The sequence below is a fragment of the Panthera onca genome, chromosome C1 (assembly GCF_046562875.1).
Source record: "Panthera onca isolate mPanOnc1 chromosome C1, mPanOnc1 haplotype 2, whole genome shotgun sequence".
Lineage (NCBI taxonomy): Eukaryota > Metazoa > Chordata > Mammalia > Carnivora > Felidae > Panthera > Panthera onca.
Genome location: NC_138346.1, coordinates 33,258,501 through 33,279,130, shown reverse-complemented (window position 1 = coordinate 33,279,130; position 20,630 = coordinate 33,258,501). Strand labels below are relative to the sequence as shown.

Below are 20,630 nucleotides of genomic sequence, written 5' to 3'. Positions count from 1 at the left end.
CCTAAAAAAAATATGTGAGCCCAAATGCACTATAAAATAGTATATAATGTCCATAGTTGTTATTTCTGGATGGTAGGGCTGTAGATGATTTTTCTTAAATGAATGGATATTACTTTGATGTGAGGAAAAAGCAAACTTTTTTTCTTTAATGTAAAAACACTTCAAAATCTTACCTATTACCACCACCAGGATCTCCTTTTGGTATTTACTTTTTGGACTTTGATCATTTATTTACACCATTGAGTGAAGAACCATGTTTTGACTTTAAATGCCAAGAACAGTTTTTGGTTTTCTTTACTTATTTTGAGAGAGAGTAGGGTAGGGACAGAGACAATCCCAAGCAGGCTCCACACTGCCAGCATGGAGCCAGATGTGGGGCTCAAACCCATGAACCATGAGATCATGACCTGAGCTGAAATCAAGAGTCAGACGCTTAACTGACTGAGCCACCCAGATGCCCCACCAAGGATAGTTTTTAATTCAACTTTTTAGTCTTTTTAAATGGCACATAAAAATGAGATATTTTATTAAAGCTTGGCATATTGATGTGACTCATCCTGTTCCATAGGTTTTCATTGCCATATTTAAACAATTTACCATTGTATGTTTTAAGTGCATTACTTTCAGTACTGCTGAATTAATATTTAAAATTTGTTTTTCCTTCATAATTTAATTTCAGTATCCCAAGATTCTTGGGCTGGCTTCATTGCTCAAAGAAAACACAGGGCCCTGCCAATACTGTGGAAGACTGAAATAAACTAGATCAGTACTGCCTTTCTTCTTTTTATTCCTGCCTTCAGCAAGTCAGGTTAAATACTATGCTTATATTTCATTGGTTGTTTCTAAGCTCAAAATTTTGATATATTTATGGTTTGTATTTTGTTACTGAGTGTATTTACACACAAAAAATACACATTCTGTTATTTCCCATATCTTACAAAGTCCCTTCTGTATGACGTTAAAAAGAATCAGTCTCACAAAGATATTAATTGCCTTGGTTTTATTTTCATTTTGTGTTATCTATAGCAATTCAAACTACCTTTTCACTACTATGGTCCTGAGGTAAAACCTAAATTTTTGAATAGGTTAACAATAATTGCGTTTGTGTTGAATATTTCAGGAAATAAACTTTTTTGTTTTATGCCATCTTGTAATCTCTATTAAAAGAGGCTCAGTAAAATAGAGCATAAACTTCCTTTTGTTCTTAAGCTGTAAAGATCTCTACATTTCCAGATGGTTAGTTACGTGAAATAAATATCTATAGTTGAAATGCAAACACTTTTCATTGTGCAAATACTGAAACCTATTTTTTACAATACAGTTTGTTTCTAACCATATCAGAGCTATGTTTTACAATTAATGAAAGATTTCAAAAAAATACAAAGTTACATCAATCTGATCTTAATATGCCCTGGTATTCCTGTCTAATTTGTAAAGTGGTTGTAAGAAAGATTAGACAAGTTTTAGTTCTTCAGGGCTTTTCAAAGGTTAAAGGCATTCTTATTTGGAATTAAAAAGTAGGAGATATTATTTTCCCCCATTTAATATAAAAACGATACATTTACTCTGAGAGAGTTCTCAGCTTACCTTTGGTTAAGGTTAATTTACTTCTTATTGAATGTTTGATCTAGATTTAGGCAAATAGCAACTGATCACCTTTGTGTTCTATGTCTATCCTGTCCTTCCTTTCACTCCCTACTAAATATGTGGTTTGTTTCCTTTATTAGCAATGTAGGTGTAATATAGCCAGATTTCTGCTTCTGGCCTGTAATGACTGAACTTCAAATAATTAATACTGAAAAAAATATGGTTACCTTCATTTTAATAACAAAGTTTTCAATGTGCTCTTCAAAAATGGAGTTGTTAGATTTGTTGAAATTATAACTGAACTTGCTAAGCCAGTTAATGTTACTTTTGGGTTAAAGGAACAACCACACACTCTGTATTGAGAGAAGAAATTTTAAGAGAATCTCAGAACTGAATAAGATCTATTGTGTGTGAGGGTTTTTTTTTTTTTTTTTTTTTTTTTTTTGAGGACTTTTGTTCTTTCTTTGAAAATTGAAGTCCTTATCTGTACACATTTATAGTCTGGAATTCAGGGTTCTGGCTTGGCAAAACCAGTGGTTTTCCTCTTTGGTGAGGTGTCTTTGTTTATACAAGATAACGTGCATGTGAAGGAAATACATAAATTATTTCTGAACTAATGCATTAGTGAAAGGAAATTGGTTAAAAATGGCACAAACTCATGATATAAAGTTAGCAATTTCTGGAAGTAAAGTTGAGAGCACAGAGTCACCATAGGCATAGAATTTAAATTATGATTATGAATCACGACCCTTGGTGATTGAATTTGGCAGAACACTAACAGTACTAGTGCATTCTGGAGAATTCTACTGAATAAAAAAATCCTTCTGAAAGGGTAACCAAATAAAAAAATGGAAATAAGCATGAAAAGATTACATAATCTTTTCCTGAGTCCATGTTTCTGATCCTCAGGTAAGGTCTTTCCAGCCTCTGCAGTATTGCAACATAGTAGCGATTTTCTGGAAAGCTCCTGGGTGGTTCAGATTGTAGCTAGCTAGGCCAGAATGCTATGCATGGAGGTGGATGGCACTTTACCCACCCTGGTCTGTTTCTTCTATATACAGTGACTCAGACATTACAATCCATTCTTTTGTAAACAATCAATAAGCTTGTTTAAAACTAGGAGCACATGGAAACTGCTGTGAACAACTTAGTTAAAATGTTTCCTTATGGAGATGCAATGAACTGGATGTCAAAAATAAGAATTTCTTATTCTGAAGAAATTGTCTCAAAACAGAGGGTGGGCAAGAAAAAAGAACAGGATATTGACTGACACATTTATACAGTGGCTATGTGTTCATTAGCTTACACTAACTTCCCTCCAGTAAGGATAACAGTTTTTCCATAGTAATCAAGCAGAGCCTCAGATGATGTCACCCACAAAAAGGAAAAAAGTGGAAAAATAAGACCGGTTCTTACTGATCATGTAGAGCCTTCTATGATGGCCAGAAAATCTTGGTTAAATCATGTCAAGAAAAAGGTTGTAAGTGAATGCGTAAGGATAGGTGTACCCTTACATGTATAAGGATAAGTTGTTTAGCATTTTTCCCTCATTCAGAAAGAAGTTTCTGGGTAATTTCAGGAATACTATTGCCACTTGCTTAGGGATTGTCCTCCCCTTGTTTTCTTTTCAGAAAGAATATGAATACTGTATATTACGGTAGCAATGTGTAAAAAAAAAAAAAAAAAAAAAAAACTAGGCCCGGAGACACCTGTACAATGTCTTGAATGTTACTAGACATTCTTGTGGCTTAGGAGATGGGTTATGTTTCTGCAGAGGATGGATTTAGCAAACAAATCATCCTGCTACTTCCCTATGAAAATTCAATCATGGAATTGAGGGGTGTCCACGATTCTGTATGAAGGAAAAAAACTAATACTACATTTTAGCCTCCAGGTGGAGAAAAGCACCAAGTTCTCTGTGATTTCATGAAAGCAAATTGAGTTCTCAAATCTTAATCTATTTTTCTAGCTAAAAACAAAACTAGTCTGGTTCTAGTGCTATTTTCCACAACAGAAAACTCCCCCTGCTATGGTTTTATTTAAAAACCAACCCCAAATCACAACCCAATTTACATGCTGTCTTTATCCACATATAGAAGTCTCAGAGCCAGCAAGGCAACTTGAACATAAAAGGCTTTCCAAAGAAAAAAGCCCAACTCCTTATTTACAGAATTATTCCTTTCTGTTATCTTGAAACAAATTTTGATATCCATTTCACACTCAATAGTTTGTAATATTTTCAACATATTATCAAGATAGCTGCAGATCCAAGATACTAAAGAGATACTTAATCTATTCAGATGTGGTCCTTACCATCTGTTTAAAGTTGGCTAAAAAGTGTTATATCCATGAACACGATGCTTTTGTATATGTGTTACAATATAAACTCCTTTCCACAAAGGCAGTATGTTGTAAAACTGATGTCTCAAGGCCACTGAAGTGACGACATAATTTCAATCAAGCATTAAGAAGTTCATCATCTGAGTGTCCAATAGCATCTGGGTTTGAAAGTGGATCCAAGTCTGCAAATAGATTGAACCAGGCTGACATGTCTTGGTTACCACTGCTGGGAGCTATTAAAGAAGAAAAAACACAATGAAGAGTCTCATATTTTTTAAATCACATCACCATTTACATGATTTTAAAGTAGATGCTTCTTCTGAATACAAAAATTTAAGACGACTGACAAGAATGAACTATCAATTACATCTCCTTGGTAATTCTGAGACGTGAATGCAGGTACCTTGTGCTTTGCTGAGGACCTTATATGTAAGTATTTTCATGTTGCTCTGAGAAATGATTAAAAGTGAAAAGGCAAATGAGGCACCTGGGTGGCTCAGTCGGTTGAGCGTCTGACTTCAGCTCAGGTCATGATCCCATGGTTCATGGGTTCGAGCCCCATGTTCAGGTTCTGTACTGACAACTCAGAGCCTGGAGCTTGCTTTGGAGTCTGTGTCTCCCTCTCTCTGCCCCTCCCCTGCTCATTCTCTCTCTCTCTCCCTCCCTCCCTCTCTCTCTCTCAAAAAATAAAAACATTAAAAAGATTTTTTTTCAATTAAAAAAAAAGTAAAAAAGGCAGGTGGTAGTAAAGGCTTCTTAGAAACACTGAGATGGGCACCTGGGTGACTTAGTTGGTTAGGTGTCCAACTTCAGCTCAGGTCATGATCTCACAGTTCATGAGTTTGAGCTCCATGTCAGGCTCTGTGCTGACAGCTCAGAACCTGGAGCCTGCTTGGGATTCTGTGTCTCCCTCTCTCTCTGCCCCTCCCTCACTCACATTCTGTCTTTCTCAAAAATAAAAAAGAAACACTGAGATAGTTTATAGAAGTCTCTCAGGTAAGGTTCAAAAGTAAAAGTAACGTTTGTTCCTACAAAGTAGGAACATTACATTTGTAAATGTGTTTAAAAATCTACATGATAAAATACTGAAATATTAAACATAAGGGGAAGAAAATCCTTCCGATCCTATTACATTAACATACCCAACAGTTCCTATTTTGGTTTACAGCAGTTTCCTTTGTCTTTTCCATGTGCTCTTTACAAATTCTTGATGAACATCTTATAGAGTGGATTGTGTTCAGGTACAACTTTCTGTTAACCAATTCCCTCTTACCTCTCTGTGGAGACTAGAAAACCATATATATCAATAGTCTACAGGTTGTACTGGGGCAAATATTTCAAGGATATACATTTAGACTCAAGGCTGAGACTAGTAAAAGAATGCACAATGGCACACAAGTGAGTCATCTCAGAAGGCTACGCTCTTGAGGGTCAAGGGATCCAGTAGCAGAGCTAAGACCCAGGGGACAATATAAAAACCTAGATATGAAATGAGTGACTCAGTGAGAAGAGAATGGAAAGCAATCATATGCAGAAGAGTCTAGGGCAACCCTCTTTTACAAACATGGTTCCCACTTTCCACAAACCAGTGGACTGTAGTTTGGACTGTGGAGGATCCCATTCCTCAAAGATAAGGACAGAGTGAAAGGCTTCTGTTTATGTCCACTTCTATTTCTAGAAAACTCCCAAGTTAGTGTCAGTTCTGGCCTTGAGTCCTCAGCACACTACCTACTAATAAGTAATTATGGCAAGTCATTTACCTCAAGGGCTCTTATTTACCCATCTGTAAAGTAGTAATAATTTGTCATTAAACTAGGATACCTGAGAGTGAACAAGGGGACCATTAATAAGTATCCTGGAAAAGAGCAATACAGACCTACCTCAAGAAGCAAGAAAATTTTCAAACAACCTAATCTTACATGTAAAGGAGCTAGAAAATGAAGAAGAAACAAAACCCAAAACCAATGGAAGGAAATAAAGATTAGAGTGGAAATAAAAGAGAAACTAAAAAATCCCAATAAAACAGATCAATCAAACTGGGAGCTGGTTCTTTGAAAAGATCATAAAATTGACAAACCTTTAGCCAGACTCATTAAAAAAAAAAAAAAAAAGGACTCAAAATTAGAACTGAAAGAGGAGAAATAACACCACAGAAAGGATAAGAGAATATTATGAAAAGTTATATGCCAAAAGATGGATAAATTCACAGAAACATATCTCCCAAAACTGAATCAGAGGAAATAGAAAATTTGAACAGACCAATTAACAGCAATGAAATTGAATCAGTAATAAAAAAAAAATCCCCAGACTGGACACCTTCACTGGCAAATTCTACCAAACATTTAAAAAAGTGTTAATACCTATCCTTCCCAAACTATTCCAAAAAGTACAAGAGGAAGGAAAACTTCTAAATTCATTATGTGCATTTGTAAATTCATGTATATGTGATATACATGATAAAGAAAACACAAAAAAAGAGACCTACAGGCCAATATCTCTCAATATAGACGCAAAAATCCTCAACAAAACACTAGCAAACTGAATCCAACCATACATTAAAAAAAAAAAATCATTCACCATGATCAAGTGGGATTTATTCCTGGAATGTAAGGTGGTTCATTACTTGCAAATCAATCAATGAGATACATCAATCACATCAATAAGAAAAAGGATAAACACCAGATGGTCATTTCAACAGATGCAGAAAAAGCATGTGACAAAGTAAGTACAATATCCATTCAGGATAAAAACCCTCAACAAAGCAGGTCTAGAGGAAATATAACTCAACATAATAAAGCCCTTATATAAAAAAACCCATAGCTAACCTCATACTCAATTGTGAAAACTGAGAACTTTTCCTTTAAGGTCAAGAACAAGATAAGGATGCCTACTCTTACCACGTTTATTCAACATAGTACTGGAAGTCCTAGGCACAGCAATTAGTCAACATAAAGAGATAAAAGGCATCCAAACTGGTAAGGAAGAAGTCAAACTTCCACTATTTGTAGATGACATGATTATATATAGAAAAAACCCGTAAGACTCCACCAAAAAAGTACTAGAACTGACAAATGTATTAAAGTTGCAGGACACAAAATCAATGTATAGAAATCCATTTCATTCCTATCACTAATAATGAAGCAGCAAAAAGTGAAATTAAGAAAATAATCCCATTTACAATTACACCAAAAATAATAAAATTCTCAGGAATAAACTTAACCAAGGATGTCAAAGAGCTGTACTCTGGAAATTATAACACACTGATGAAAGAAATTGAAGATGACACAAATAAATGGACAGATGCTCATGGACTGGGAGAACAAACACTGTTAAATGTCCATACTACACAAAGAAACCTACAGATTTAATGCAATCTCTATCAAAATACCAACAGCAGTTTTAACTGAACTGAGAACAAATAATCCTAAATTTGCACGGAACCACCAAAGATCCTGAAAAGCCAAAGCAATTTTGAAAAAGAAGAACAAAACTGGAGACATCACAATCTCAGATTTCAAGATATGTTACAAAACTGTAGTAATCAAAACAATATGGTACAAAAAAAAAGAAAAAACAGTATGGTAGTGGCACACCAATAAACACATAGATCAATGGAACATAACAGAGAACCCAGAAATAAATCCACAGTTATATGGTTCATTAGTCTATGATAAAGGGGCAAGAATATGCAATGGGAAAAAAGTCTCTTCAACAAATGGGCTGGGAAAACCGTACCACCTTCTTACCATACACAAAAATAAACTCAAATGTATTAAAGACCTAAATGTGAGACTTAAAGCAATAAAAATCCTAGAAGAGAGCATGGGCAGTCATTTCTCTGACATTGGTCATTCTAGCTATGTCTCCTGAGGAAAGGGAGACAAAAGCAAATATAAACAATTAAGACAATATCAAAGTTAAAAAGCTTCTGAACAACAAAGGAAACAATCAACAAAAGAGAAAGACAACCTACTGAATAGGAAAAGATAAATGAAGGGCTAGTATCCAAAATACGAAAAGAACTTATACAAATCAACACCCAAAGAATAAATAATCCAATTAAAACTGGGCAGAAGAGGGGTGCCTGAGTGGCTGGGTCGGTTAAGCGGCTGCCTTCAGCTCAGGTCATGATCTCACGGTTCGTGCATTTGAGCCCCACATTAGGCTCTCTGTTGTCTGTGCAGAGCCCACTTCAGATCCTCTATCCCCCTTTCTCTCTACACCTCCCTCCCCCACTGGTCTCCCCCTTCTCTCTCTCAAAAATAAATATATTTTTTTAAATAGGCAGAAGGCATGAACAGATATTGTTCCAAAGACATCCAGATGGTCAACAGACACATGAAGAGATGCTCAACATCAGTCATCATCATGGAAATGCAAATCAAAACCACAATGAGATATCACCTCATAGCTGTCAGGATGGCTAAAATCAAAAACACATGAAACAACAAGGGTTGGTGAAGATGTAGAGAAAAAGGAACTCTTGTACACTGTTGGTGGGAATGCATATTGGTGCAGCCACTGTGGAAAACAGTATGGAGGTTCCTCAAAAAATTAATCAGATGATCCCACTAATGGGTATTTACCCAAATAATGAAAAAACTAAGCCAAAAAGATGTATGTATCTCTATGTTTACTGTAGCATTATTTATAATAGCCAAATTATGGAAGCACTCCATGTGTTCATCAATAGATAAATGGATAAAGAAGATGTGGTATACAGGAAAAGCATGGAAGTTTTTTGTGTGTCTTGTGTCTGTGAAATGCGCCAGACCAATACTAAACCATCCTACACACCTAGAAAACTGATTGGAGGATTAACACAATAATCTGCACAACCTGAACCACAGAATTCAGCAGGTATGTGGCATGTAGAGGTGAACTTGGGAAGAGAGAAGCTGGTGATGGGCAGGGAGCCGCCTTTGCAGGTGTAGAGAGGACAGAGACTGGGGTGGGGGAGAATATGGGAAAAGCACCCCTCCCCAAAAGCAGCTGGAGACAAAGTGGAAAATTGAAACAGCCACAGGGACTAAACTAAAAAGGGAGAAAAGAGAAAGGAGAGGGTTTAAATCCCATTAAGACGGTAAACAAGGGGAGTGCAAAGGCTGAAATTCTGCAGCTTGATACCTGGCGGTGCTCTGGTGGGAAGGGGGGATCCCTACGAACAGAGTGGGGTCCAGGAGGTTCTCGGGCCACATGGAGAAAAGCAGTTCCACTGCTGGAAGGACAATTGGTAGAGACTGTTGAAGCCACCTGGTCCCAACAGACCCCAGAAAACAGCCACATTTGCTGGTGCTGGAACAAGGTCATTAAGTGTGAAGCCTGGTGTCAGATGTGTGTTGTGATTTTCCATAATCCCTGAAAAGCTGCTGCTACACTATCTCACGAACTTTTTCTGGGGCGGGCTGGCACCTGGCCACAGTCTCGGGGCACTGGTAGGAGCAGGGTCCAGCAGGCGTTCCTGGGTGGAGCTGGCATTCAGCCATTGTTCAGTGAGACCCTCCCGCAGAGGGACAGAACGGGTCAAAGCCACAGTCCTTCAGACATAAGGGACCAGGGAAAAGAGCTGCATCTGAGACAAGACGTGGGAGAGGGGTACTGCTTGGTCATGGACAGTGAAGCAGCAGCGAGTGGACCAAAGCTGAAGACAGAGGACAGTGCACGATTGCTGATCGGAGAGAATGGAGTTCCCATACTAGAGACTAGGTAGCTGGGTGATGCCATTTTCACTGCTCCTGTGCATGCACATATGGCCTACGAGCGCTGCAGCAGTCCGCCCCAGTGTACTAGAGGCGCCATCTAGTGGGGAACGGAGCTGTTACACTGAGCCCTGCCCAACTGGGCCAACCTCGCCCTTCAAGAACACAAGTCTCACAGCCTATTTAGTTTATGACTATTAAGTGCTACATAGTCTGACTTCTAGGGGAAAACGAAGTAATTTAAGTCCTATTTCAAATATGTTAGGAGGTCCATCTATTCAATTTTCTTTCGTTTTCTTTTTTTTCTCTTTTACACTATTCTTTTTCTTGAATACAGAAAGAAGAAATTCATTTTTATTTTCACTTATTAAAAAAATTTTTTTACTATATTTTTTACTTTTGTGTAAATTTTTTCAAATTCTATCTTACTTCCATCATTCTATTTTAGTCTACTTCAGTGTATTCACCTTTTCAAATTTTCAAATGATTTCCTTGTTTTTTTTTCTTTTTTCTTTTTCTTTTTCTTGAATGCAGAAAGTGAAAAACTTCATTTTTACTTTCAATTTCTATTAAAAATATTTTTCTTCAATTTTTTACTACATTTTTCTCTTCATGTAAATTTTTTTCAAATTCTATTTCCATCACTTTATTTTAGTCTACTACAGTACACTAAAAGTATTCACTTTTTCAAATTTTCAAACGATTTCTTTTTTTTCTCTTTTTTCTTTTTTTAGTTTCTTTTTCTTGAATATAGAAAGAGAAAAAAATTCATTTTTATTTTTACTTTTTCTTAAAAATATTTTTTTCCGAGGGGGCTTCTGGGAAGATGGCAAAGTAGGAGGATGCTAGGCTCACCGCGTCCTGCAGATCACTTAGATTCCACCCACACCTGCTTAAATAACCCAGAAAATCGCCAGAAGACTAACAGAACGGATTCTCCGGAGCCAAGTGTAGACAAGAGGTCCACAGAAGAGGGTAGGAAGGGCAGAGAGGCGGTGTGCACTACACGGACTGGCGGGAGGGAGCCGGGGCGGAGAGGTGGCCTGCCAGCAAAGCAGAGACCCCGAGTCTGGCTTGCAAAAATGGAGGGGCCGGACGGAGTGTGTTCTGACAGCAAGTGGGACTTAACATCTGGAAGGTTATAACTTAACAGATCTACTTGGAGAGCGGGAGGGATGGAGGACAACGGGAGGGAGAGTTGTTGAGCCCTGGACAACAGAGCGAAGCTTGGCGGGGAACAAAGACGCTAGCCAGCGCCATCTCCCTCGCCCATCCCCCAGCCAAAACCACAAAGGGAACTAGTTCCTGTCAGGGAACTTGCTTGCACTGCACAAACACCCAACGCTGTGCTTCTGCAGATCCATCCCTCTGGTACCAGGTCTGACTCCCTCCCGGTGCTGCAGGGCCCCTCCCTAAGCGGATCTCCGAAGGAAAAGTGAGCTGAGCCTGCGCCTCCTGCCCCTGTGCACCTTGCCGATCCACCCCAGCTAATACGCCAGATCCCCAGCACCACAAGCCTGGCAGTGTGCAAGTAGCCCAGACAGGCCATGCAACTCCACCCCACAGTGAATCTCGCCCCTAGGAGAGGGGAAGAGAAGGTACACACAAGTCTGACGGTGGCCCCAGCGGTGGGCTGGGGGCAGACATCAGGTCTGACTGCAGCACCGCCCACCAACGCAAGTTATTCAAGACAGCATAGGAGAAGTGCCCTGCAGTTCTGCACCACTCCAGGGACTATCCAAAAAGATGAAACGGAAGAATTCCCCTCAAAAAAACTTCCAGGAAATACCAACAGCTAATGAACTGATCAAAAAGGATTTAAACAATATAACAGAAAGTGAATTTAGAATAATAGTCATAAAATTAATCGCTGGGCTTGAAAACAGTATAGAGGACAGCAGAGAATCTATTGCTACAGAGATCAAAGGACTAAGGAACAGCCAGGAGGAGCTAAAAAATGATATAAATGAGTGGCAAAATAAAATGGACACAACCACAGCTCGGATTAAAGAGGCAGAGGAGAGAATAGGGGAACTAGAAGATAAAATTATGGAAAAAGAAGCTGAGAAAAAGAGAGATAAAAAAATCCAGGAGTATGAGGGGAAAATTAGAGAACTAAGTGAGGCCTAAAGAGAAATAATCTACGCATAATTGGTATTCCAGAGGAGGAAGAGAGAGGCAAATGTGCTGAAGGTGTACTTGAAGAAATAATAGCTGAGAACGTCCCTGATCTGGGGAAGGAAAAAGGCATTGAAATCCAAGAGGCACAGAGAACCCTTCAGACGTACCTTGAATCGATCTTCTGCACGACATATCATAGTGAAACTGGCAAAATATAAGGATAAAGAGAAAATTCTGAAAGCAGCTAGGGATAAACATGCTCTAACATATAAAGGGAGACCAATAAGACTCGTGACGGATCTCTCTACTGAAACTTGACAGGCCAGAAAGGAATGGCAGGAAATCTTCAATATGATGAACAGAAAAAAAATATGCAGCCGAGAATCCTCTATCCAGCAAATCTGTCATTTAGAATAGAAGGAGAGATAAAGGTCTTCCCAAACAAACAAAAACTAAGGAATTTATCACCACTAAACCAGCCCTACAAGAGATCCTAAGGGGATCCTGTGAGACAAAGTACCAGAGACATCGCTACAAGCATGAAACCTACAGACATCACAATGACTCTAAACCCGTATCTGTCTATAATAACACTGAATGTAAATGGACTAAATGCGCCAACCAAAAGACACAGGGTATCAGAATGGATAATAAATAAGACCCATCTATTTGCTGTCTACAAGAGACTCATTTTAGACCTGAGGACACTTTCACATTGAAAGTGAGGGGATGGAGAACTATCTATCATGCTCCTGGAAGTCAAAAGAAAGCTGGAGTAGCCATACTTATATCAGACAAAGTAGACTTTAAATTAGAGGCTGTAACAAGAGATGAAGAAGGGCATTATATAATAATTACAGGGTCTATCCATCAAGAAGAACTAACAATTATAAATGTCTATGCGCCGAATATGGGAGCCCCCAAATATATAAAACAATTACTCACAGACATAAGCAATCTTATTGACCAGAACGTGGTAATTGCAGGGACTTTAATACCCCACTTACAACAATGGATAGATCTTCTAGACACAGGATCAATAAAGAAACAAGGGCCCTGAATGATACATTGGATCAGATAGACTTGACAGATATAATTAGAACTCTGCATCCCAAAGCAACAGAATATACTTTCTTCTCGAGTGCACATGGAACATTCTCCAAGACAGATCACATACTGGGTCACAAAACAGCCCTTCATAAGTACACAAGAATTGAGATCATACCATGCATACTTTCAGACCACAATGCTATGAAGCTTGAAATCAACCACAGGAAAAAATCTGGAAAACCTCCAAAAGCATGAAGGTTAAAGAACACCATACTAAAGAATGAATGGGAAAAAAAAAAAAAAAAGAATGAATGGGTCAACCAGGCAATTAGAGAAGAAATTTAAAAATATATGGAAACAAACGAAAATGAAAATACAACAATCCAAACGCTTTGGGATGCAGCGAAGGCAGTCCTGAGAGGAAAATACATTGCAATCCAGGCCTATCTCAAGAAACAAGAAAAATCCCAAATACAAAATCTAACAGCACACCTAAAGGAAATAGAAGCAGAGCAGCAAAGACACCCCAAACCCAGCAAGAGAAATAATAATGATTAGAGCATAAATAAACAATATAGAATCTAAAAACTGTAGAGCAGATCAGTGAAACCAAGAGTTGGTTTTTTGAAAAAATAAACAAAATTGATAAACCTCTAGCCAGGCTTCTCAAAAAGAAAAGAGAGATGACCCAAATAGATAAAATCATGAATGAAAATGGAATTATTACAACCAATCCCTCAGAAATACAAGCAATTACCAGGGAATACTATGAAAAATTATATGCCAACAAATTGGACAACCTGGAAGAAATGGACAAATTCCTAAGCACCCATGCACTTCCAAAACTCAAACAGGAAGAAATAGAAAGCTTGAACAGACCCATAACCAGCGAAGAAATTCAATCAGTTATCAAAAATCTCCCAACAAATAAGAGTCCAGGACCAGATGGCTTCCCAGGGGAATTCTACCAGACATTTAAAGGAGAGATAATACCTACCCTTCTCAAGCTATTCCAAAAAACAGAAAGGGAAGGAAAACTTCCAGACTCATTCTATGAAACCAGTATTTGATTCCTAAACCAGACAGAGACCCAGCAGAAAAAGAAAACTACAGGCCAATATCCCTGATGAATATGGATGCAAAAATTCTCAACAAGATACTAGCAAATCGAATTCAACAGCTTATAAAAAGAATTATTCACCATGATCAAGTGGGATTCATTCCTGGGATGCAGGGCTGGTTCAACATTCGCAATCAATCAACGTGATACATCACATTAATAAAAGAAAAGATAAGAACCATATGATCCTGTCAACCGATGCAGAAAAAGCGTTTGACAAAATTCAGCATCCTTTCTTAATAAAAACCCTCGAGAAAGTCGGGATAGAAGGAACATACTTAAACATCATAAAAGCCATTTATGAAAAGCCCACAGCTAACATCATCCTCAATGGGGAAAAACTGAGAGCTTTTTCCCTGAGATCAGGAACACGATAGGGATGTCCACTCTCACCGCTGTTGTTTAACATAGTGTTGCTTCGAAGTGCTAGCATCAGCAATCAGACAACAAAAGGAAATCAAAGGCATCAAAATTGGCAAAGATGAAGTTAAGCTTTCACTTTTTGCAGATGACATGATATTATGCATGGAAAATCCGACAGACTCCACCAAAAGTCTGCTAGAACTGATATATGAATTCAGCAAAGTTGCAAGATAAAAATCAATGTACAGAAATCAGTTGCATTCTTATACACTAACAATGAAGCAACAGAAAGACAAATAAAGAAACTGATCCCATTCACAATTGCACCAAGAAGCATAAAATACCTAGGAATAAATCTAACCAAAGATGTACAAGATCTGTATGCTGAAAATTATAGAAAGCTTATGAAGGAAGTTGAAGAAAATATAAAGAAATGGAAAAACATTCCGTGCTTATGGGTTCGAAGAATAAATATTGTTAAAATGTCAATACTACCCAAAGCAATCTACACCTTCAATGCAATCCCAATCAACATTGCACCAGCATTCTTCTTGAAGCTAGAACAAACAGTCCTAAAATTTGTATAGAACCACAAAAGACCCCAAATAGCCAAAGTAATTTTGAAGAAGAAGACCAAAGCAGGAGGCATCACAATCCCAGATTTTAGCCTCTACTACAAAGCTGTAATCATCAAGACAGCATGGTATTGGCACAAAAACAGACACATAGACCAATGGAAGAGAATAAATACTTCAGAATTGGACCCACAAATGTATGGCCAACTAATCTTTGACAAGGCAGGAAAGAATATCCAATGGAAAAAAGACAGTCTCTTTAACAAATGGTGCTGGGAGAACTGGACAGTAACATGCAGAAGAATGAAACTAGACCACTTTCTTACACCATTCACAAAAATATACTCAAAATGGATAAAGGACCTGAATGTGAGACAGGAAACCATCTAAACCCTAGAGGAGAAAGCAGGAAAAGACCTCTCCGACCTCAGCTGCAGCACTTTCTTACTTGACACATCCCCAAAGGCAAGGGAATTAAAAGCAAAAATGAACTATTGGGGCCTCATCAAGATAAAAAGCTTCTGCACAGCAAAGGAAACAATCAACAAAGCTAAAAGGCAACCAATGGAATGGGAAAAGATATTTGCAAATGACATATCAGACAAAGGGCTAGTATCCAAAATCTATAAAGAGCTCACCAAACTCCACATCCGAAAAACAAATAATCCAGGGAAGAAATGGGCATAAAACATGAATAGACACTCTAAAGAAGACACCCAGATGGCCAACAGGCACATGAAAAGATGCTCAACATCGCTCATCAGGGAAATACAAATCAAAACCACACTCAGATATCACCTCACGCCAGTCAGAGTGGCTAAAAGGAACAAATTGGGAGACTATAGATACTGGCGAGGATGTGGAGAAACGGGAACCCTCTTGCACTGTTGGTGGGAATGCAAACTGGTGCAGCCGCTCTGGAAAGCAGTGTGGAGGTTCCTCAAAAAATTAAAAATAGACCTACTCTGTGACCCAGCAATAGCACTGCTAGGAATTTACCCAAGGGATACAAGAGTGCTGATGCATAGGGGCACTTGTACCCCAATGTTTATAGCAGCACTCAACAATAGCCAAATTGTGGAAAAAGCCTAAATGTCCATGAACTGATGAATGGATAAAGAAATTGTGGTTTATATACACAATGGAGTACTACGTGGCAATGAGAAAGAATGAAATATGGCCCTTTGTAGCAACGTGGATGGAACTGGAAAGTGTGATGCTAAGTGAAATAAGCCATACAGAGAAAGACAGATACCATATGTTTTCAGTCTTATGTGGATCCTGAGAAACTTAACAGAAACCCATGGTGGAGGGGAAGGAAAAAAAAAGAGGTTAGAGTGGGAGAGAGCCAAAGCATAAGAGACTGTTAAAAACTGAGAACAAACTTAGGGCTGATGGGGTGTGGGAGGTAAGGGAGGGTGGGTGATGGGTAATGAAGAGGGCATCTTTTGGGATGAGCACTGGGTGCTGTATGGAAACCAATTTGACAATAAATTTCATCTATTAAAAACATAAAAAAATAAAAGTTTTTAAAAGCAAAAAAATTTTTTTTCCTACTATATTCTTTACTTTGTGTAATTTTTTTTCAAATTCTATTTTACTCCCATCATCTTAGCGTACTTTGGTGTATTACTTTTTTCAAATTCTCAATTTCCTTTTTTTCCCTCCCTTTGTTTTTTCTCTAATCAGTCAAACCACTTTCAACACTCAGACCAAAACATGCCTAGGATCTAGCATCATTTATTAGATTTTGTGTGTGTATGTGTGTGTTTAATTTTTTAATTTTAATATATTTTTAATTTTAATTTTTCTACTTTATTAATTCCTTTTCTCCTTTCGAAATGACAAAACGAAAGAATTCACCCCAAAATAAAGAGCACGAGGAAATGACAGCCAGGGATTTAACCAACACAGATACAAGCAACATGTCTGAACCAGAATTTAGAATCACAATAATAAGAATACTAGCTGGAGTCGAAAATAGACTAGAATTCCTTTCTGCAGAGATAAAAGAAGTAAAAACTAGTCAGAACGAAATAAAAAAAGCTATAACTGAGCTGCAATCACGGATGGATGCTGCGGCGGCAAGGATGGATGAGGCAGAACAGAGACTCAGCAATATAGAGGACAAACTTACAGAGAATAATAAAGCAGAAAAAAAGAGGAAGATTAACGCAAAAGAGCACGATTTAAAAATTAGAGAAATCAGTGACTCATTAAAAAGGAACAATATCAAAATCATAAGGGTCCCAGAAGAGGAAGAGAGAAAAATGGGGGTAGAAGGGTTATGTGAGCAAATCATAGAAGAAAACTTTCCTAACCTGGGGAAAGACACAGATATCAAAATCCAGGAAGCACAGAGGACTCCTATTAGATTCTACAAAAACCGACCACCAACAAGGCATATCATAGTCAAATTCACAAAATACTCAGGCAAGGAGAGAATCATAAAAGCACTAAGGGAAAAAAAGTCCCTAACCTATAAGGGAAGACAGATCAGGTTTGCAACAGACCTATCCACAGTGACTTGGCAGGCCAGAAACGAGTGGCAGGATATATTCATTCAATGTGCTGAGTCAGAAAAATATGCAGCCAAGAATTCTTTATCCAGCAAGGCTGTTATTCAAAATAGAAGAGAAAAAAAGTTGCCTGAACAAAAATTAAAGGAGTTTGTGACCACTAAACCAGCCCTGCAAGAAATTTTAAGGGGGACTCTGAGGGGAGAAAAGATGAAAAGATAAATACATACACACATACATACATACATACCAAAAGCAACAAAGATTAGAAAGGACCAGAAAACACCACCAGAAACTCCAACTCTACAAGCATCATAATGGCAATAAATTCATATCTTTCAGTAGTCACTGTAAACATCAATGGACTCAATGCTCCAACCAAAAGACACAGGGTAACAGAACTGATAAGAAAACAAGATCTATTTGCAGTTTACAAGAGACCCACTTTAGACCTAAAGACACCTTCAGATTAAAAATAAGGGGATGGAGAAGCATCTATCATGCTAATGGTCAACAAAAGAAAGCCGGAGTAGCCATATTTATATCAGACAATCTAGACTTTAAAGACTGTATCAAGATGCAGAAGGGCATTATATCATAATCAAGGGGTCTATCACCAAGAAGACCTAACAATTGTAAACATTTATGCGCCAAATATGGAGCACCCAAACATATAAATCAATTAATCACAAACATAAAGAAACCCATCAATACTAATACCATAAAAGTAGGAGACTTCAACACCCCACTCACAGCAAAGGACAGATCATCTAATTAAAAAATCAACAAGGAAACAATGGCTTTGAATGATACACTGGACCAGATGGACTCAACAGGTATATTCAGAGCATTTCATCCTAAAGCAGCAGAATACACATTCTTCTCCAGTGCACATGGAATATTCTCCATAATAGACCATATACTGGGACACAAATCAGCCCTCAGCAGGTACAAAAAGATCAAGATCATACCATACATATTTTCAGACCACAACACTGTAAAATTGAAATCAACCACAAGAAAAAAATTAGAAAGATAACAAATACTTGGAGACTGAAGAACATCCTACTAAAGAATGAATGGGCTAACCAAGAAGTTAAAGAGGAAATTAAAAAGGTCATGGAAGCCAATGAAAATTATAACACCACAACCCAAAAACTCTGGGATGGTCATAGGCAAAGGTGGTCATAAGAGTAAAGTATATAGCAATCCAGGCCTTCCTAAAGAAGGAAGAAAGATCTCAGATACACAACCTAACCTTAAGCCTTAAGGAGCTGGAAAAAGAACAGCAAATAAAACCCAAAACCAGCAGAAGACAGGAAATAATAAAGATTAGAGCAGAAATTAATGCTATCGAAACCAAACAAAACAAAACAAAACAAAAAAAAAAAACAGTAGAACAGATCAATGAAACCAGAAGCTGGTTCTTTGAAAGAATCAACAAAATTGATAAACGCCTAGCCAGTTTGATCAAAAAGAAAAATGAAAGGACCCAAGTAAATAAACTGAAGAATGAAAGAGGAGAGAGCACAACCAACACAGCAGAAATAAAAACAATAATAAGAGAATATTATGAGCAATTATATGCCAATAAAATGGGCAATCTGGAAAAAATGGACAAATTTCTAGAAACATATACCCTACCAAAACTGAAACAGGAAGAAATCGCAAATTTGAACAGACCCATAACCAGTAAGGAAATCAAATTAGTAATCAAAAATCTGCCAAAACACAAGAGTCCAGGGCCAAATGGCTTTCCAGGGGAATTCTACCAACTATTTAAGGAAGAGTTAACACCTATTCTCTTGAAGGTGTTCCAAAAACAGAAATGGAAGGAAAACTTCCAAACTCTTTCTATGAAGCCGGCATTACCTTGATTCCAAAAGCAGACAGAGACCCCACTAAAAAGGAGAACTACAGACCAATTTTCCTGATGAACATGGATGTAAAAATCCTCAACAAGATATTAGCCAACTGGATCCAACAATACATTAAAAAAATTATTCACCACAACCAAGGATTTATACCTGGGATGAAGGGCTGGTTCAATATCCGCCAAACAACATGATTCATCACATCAATAAAAGAAAGGACAAGACCCATATGATCCTCTCAATAGATGCAGAGAAAGCATTTGACAAAATACAGCATCCTTTCTTGATAAAAACCTTCAAGAAAGGAGGGATAGAAGGAGCATACCTCGAGATCATAAAAGTCATATATGAAAGACCCAACACTAATATCATCCTCAAGGGGGAAAAACTGAGAGCTTTCCCCCTAAGGTCAGGAACAAGACAGGGATGTCCACTCTTGCCACTGTTATTAAACATACTATTGGAAGTCTTAGCCTCTGTAATCAGACAGCACAAAGAAATAAAAGGCATCCACATCGGCCAGGAGGAGGTTCAAACTTTCACTCTTCACAGATGACATGACACTCTATGAAAAGCCCAAAATATTCCACCAAAAACCTGCTAGAACAGATCCATGAATTCAGCAAAGTGGCAGGATATAAAATCAATGTACAGAAATCGGTTGCATTCCTATACACAAACAATGAAGCAACAGAAAGAGAAATCAAGGAGTCAATCCCATTTACAATTGCACAAAAGCCATAAAATACCTAGGAATAAATCTATCCAAAGAGGTGAAAACTCTATACACTGAAAACTATAGAAAGCATATGAAAGAAATTGAAGAAGACACAAAAAAATGGAAAAAGATTCCATGCTCCTGGATAGGAAGAACAAATATTGTAAAAATGTTGATACTACCCAAAGCAATCTACATATTCAATGCAATCCCTATCAAAATAACACCAGCATTCTTCACAGAGCCAGAACAAATAATCCTAAAATTTGTATGGAACCAGAAAGGACCACGAATAGCCAAAGCAATCTTGAAAAAGAAAACCAAAGCAGGAGGCATCACAATCCCGGACTTCAAGCTACACTACAAAGCTGTAATCATCAAGACAGTATGGTACGGCACAAGAACAGACACTTGTTCAGATCAATGGAACAGATCAATGGAACAGAATAGAGAACCCAGAAATGGACCCACAAACGTATGGGCAACTAATCTCTGACAAAGCAGGAAAGAATATCCAATGGAATAAAGACAGTCTCTTCAGCAAGTGGTGCTGGGAAAACTGGACAGTGACATGCAGAAGAATGAACCTGGACCACTTTCCTACACCATGCACAAAAATAAACTCAAAATGGATGAAAGACCTAAATGTAAGACAGGAAGCCAT

The 20,630-nt window shown here is 37.9% G+C and overlaps 1 protein-coding gene across 4 annotated transcripts in view; it reads right to left on the bottom strand.

Annotated features, from left to right (window-relative positions):
- Positions 1–985: 985 nt before the first annotated feature.
- ICA1L (islet cell autoantigen 1 like) overlaps positions 986–20,630 on the bottom strand; it is a 90,370-nt gene continuing 70,725 nt past the window's right edge. For all 4 annotated transcript variants that reach the window (XM_078451005.2, XM_078451003.2, XM_078451006.2 and 1 more), the window contains one exon: positions 986–4,160. In XM_078451005.2, coding sequence (XP_078307131.1) covers positions 4,045–4,160 — 116 coding nt within the window. In that variant the 3' untranslated portion in view covers positions 986–4,044. The remainder of the gene's footprint in view (positions 4,161–20,630) is intronic.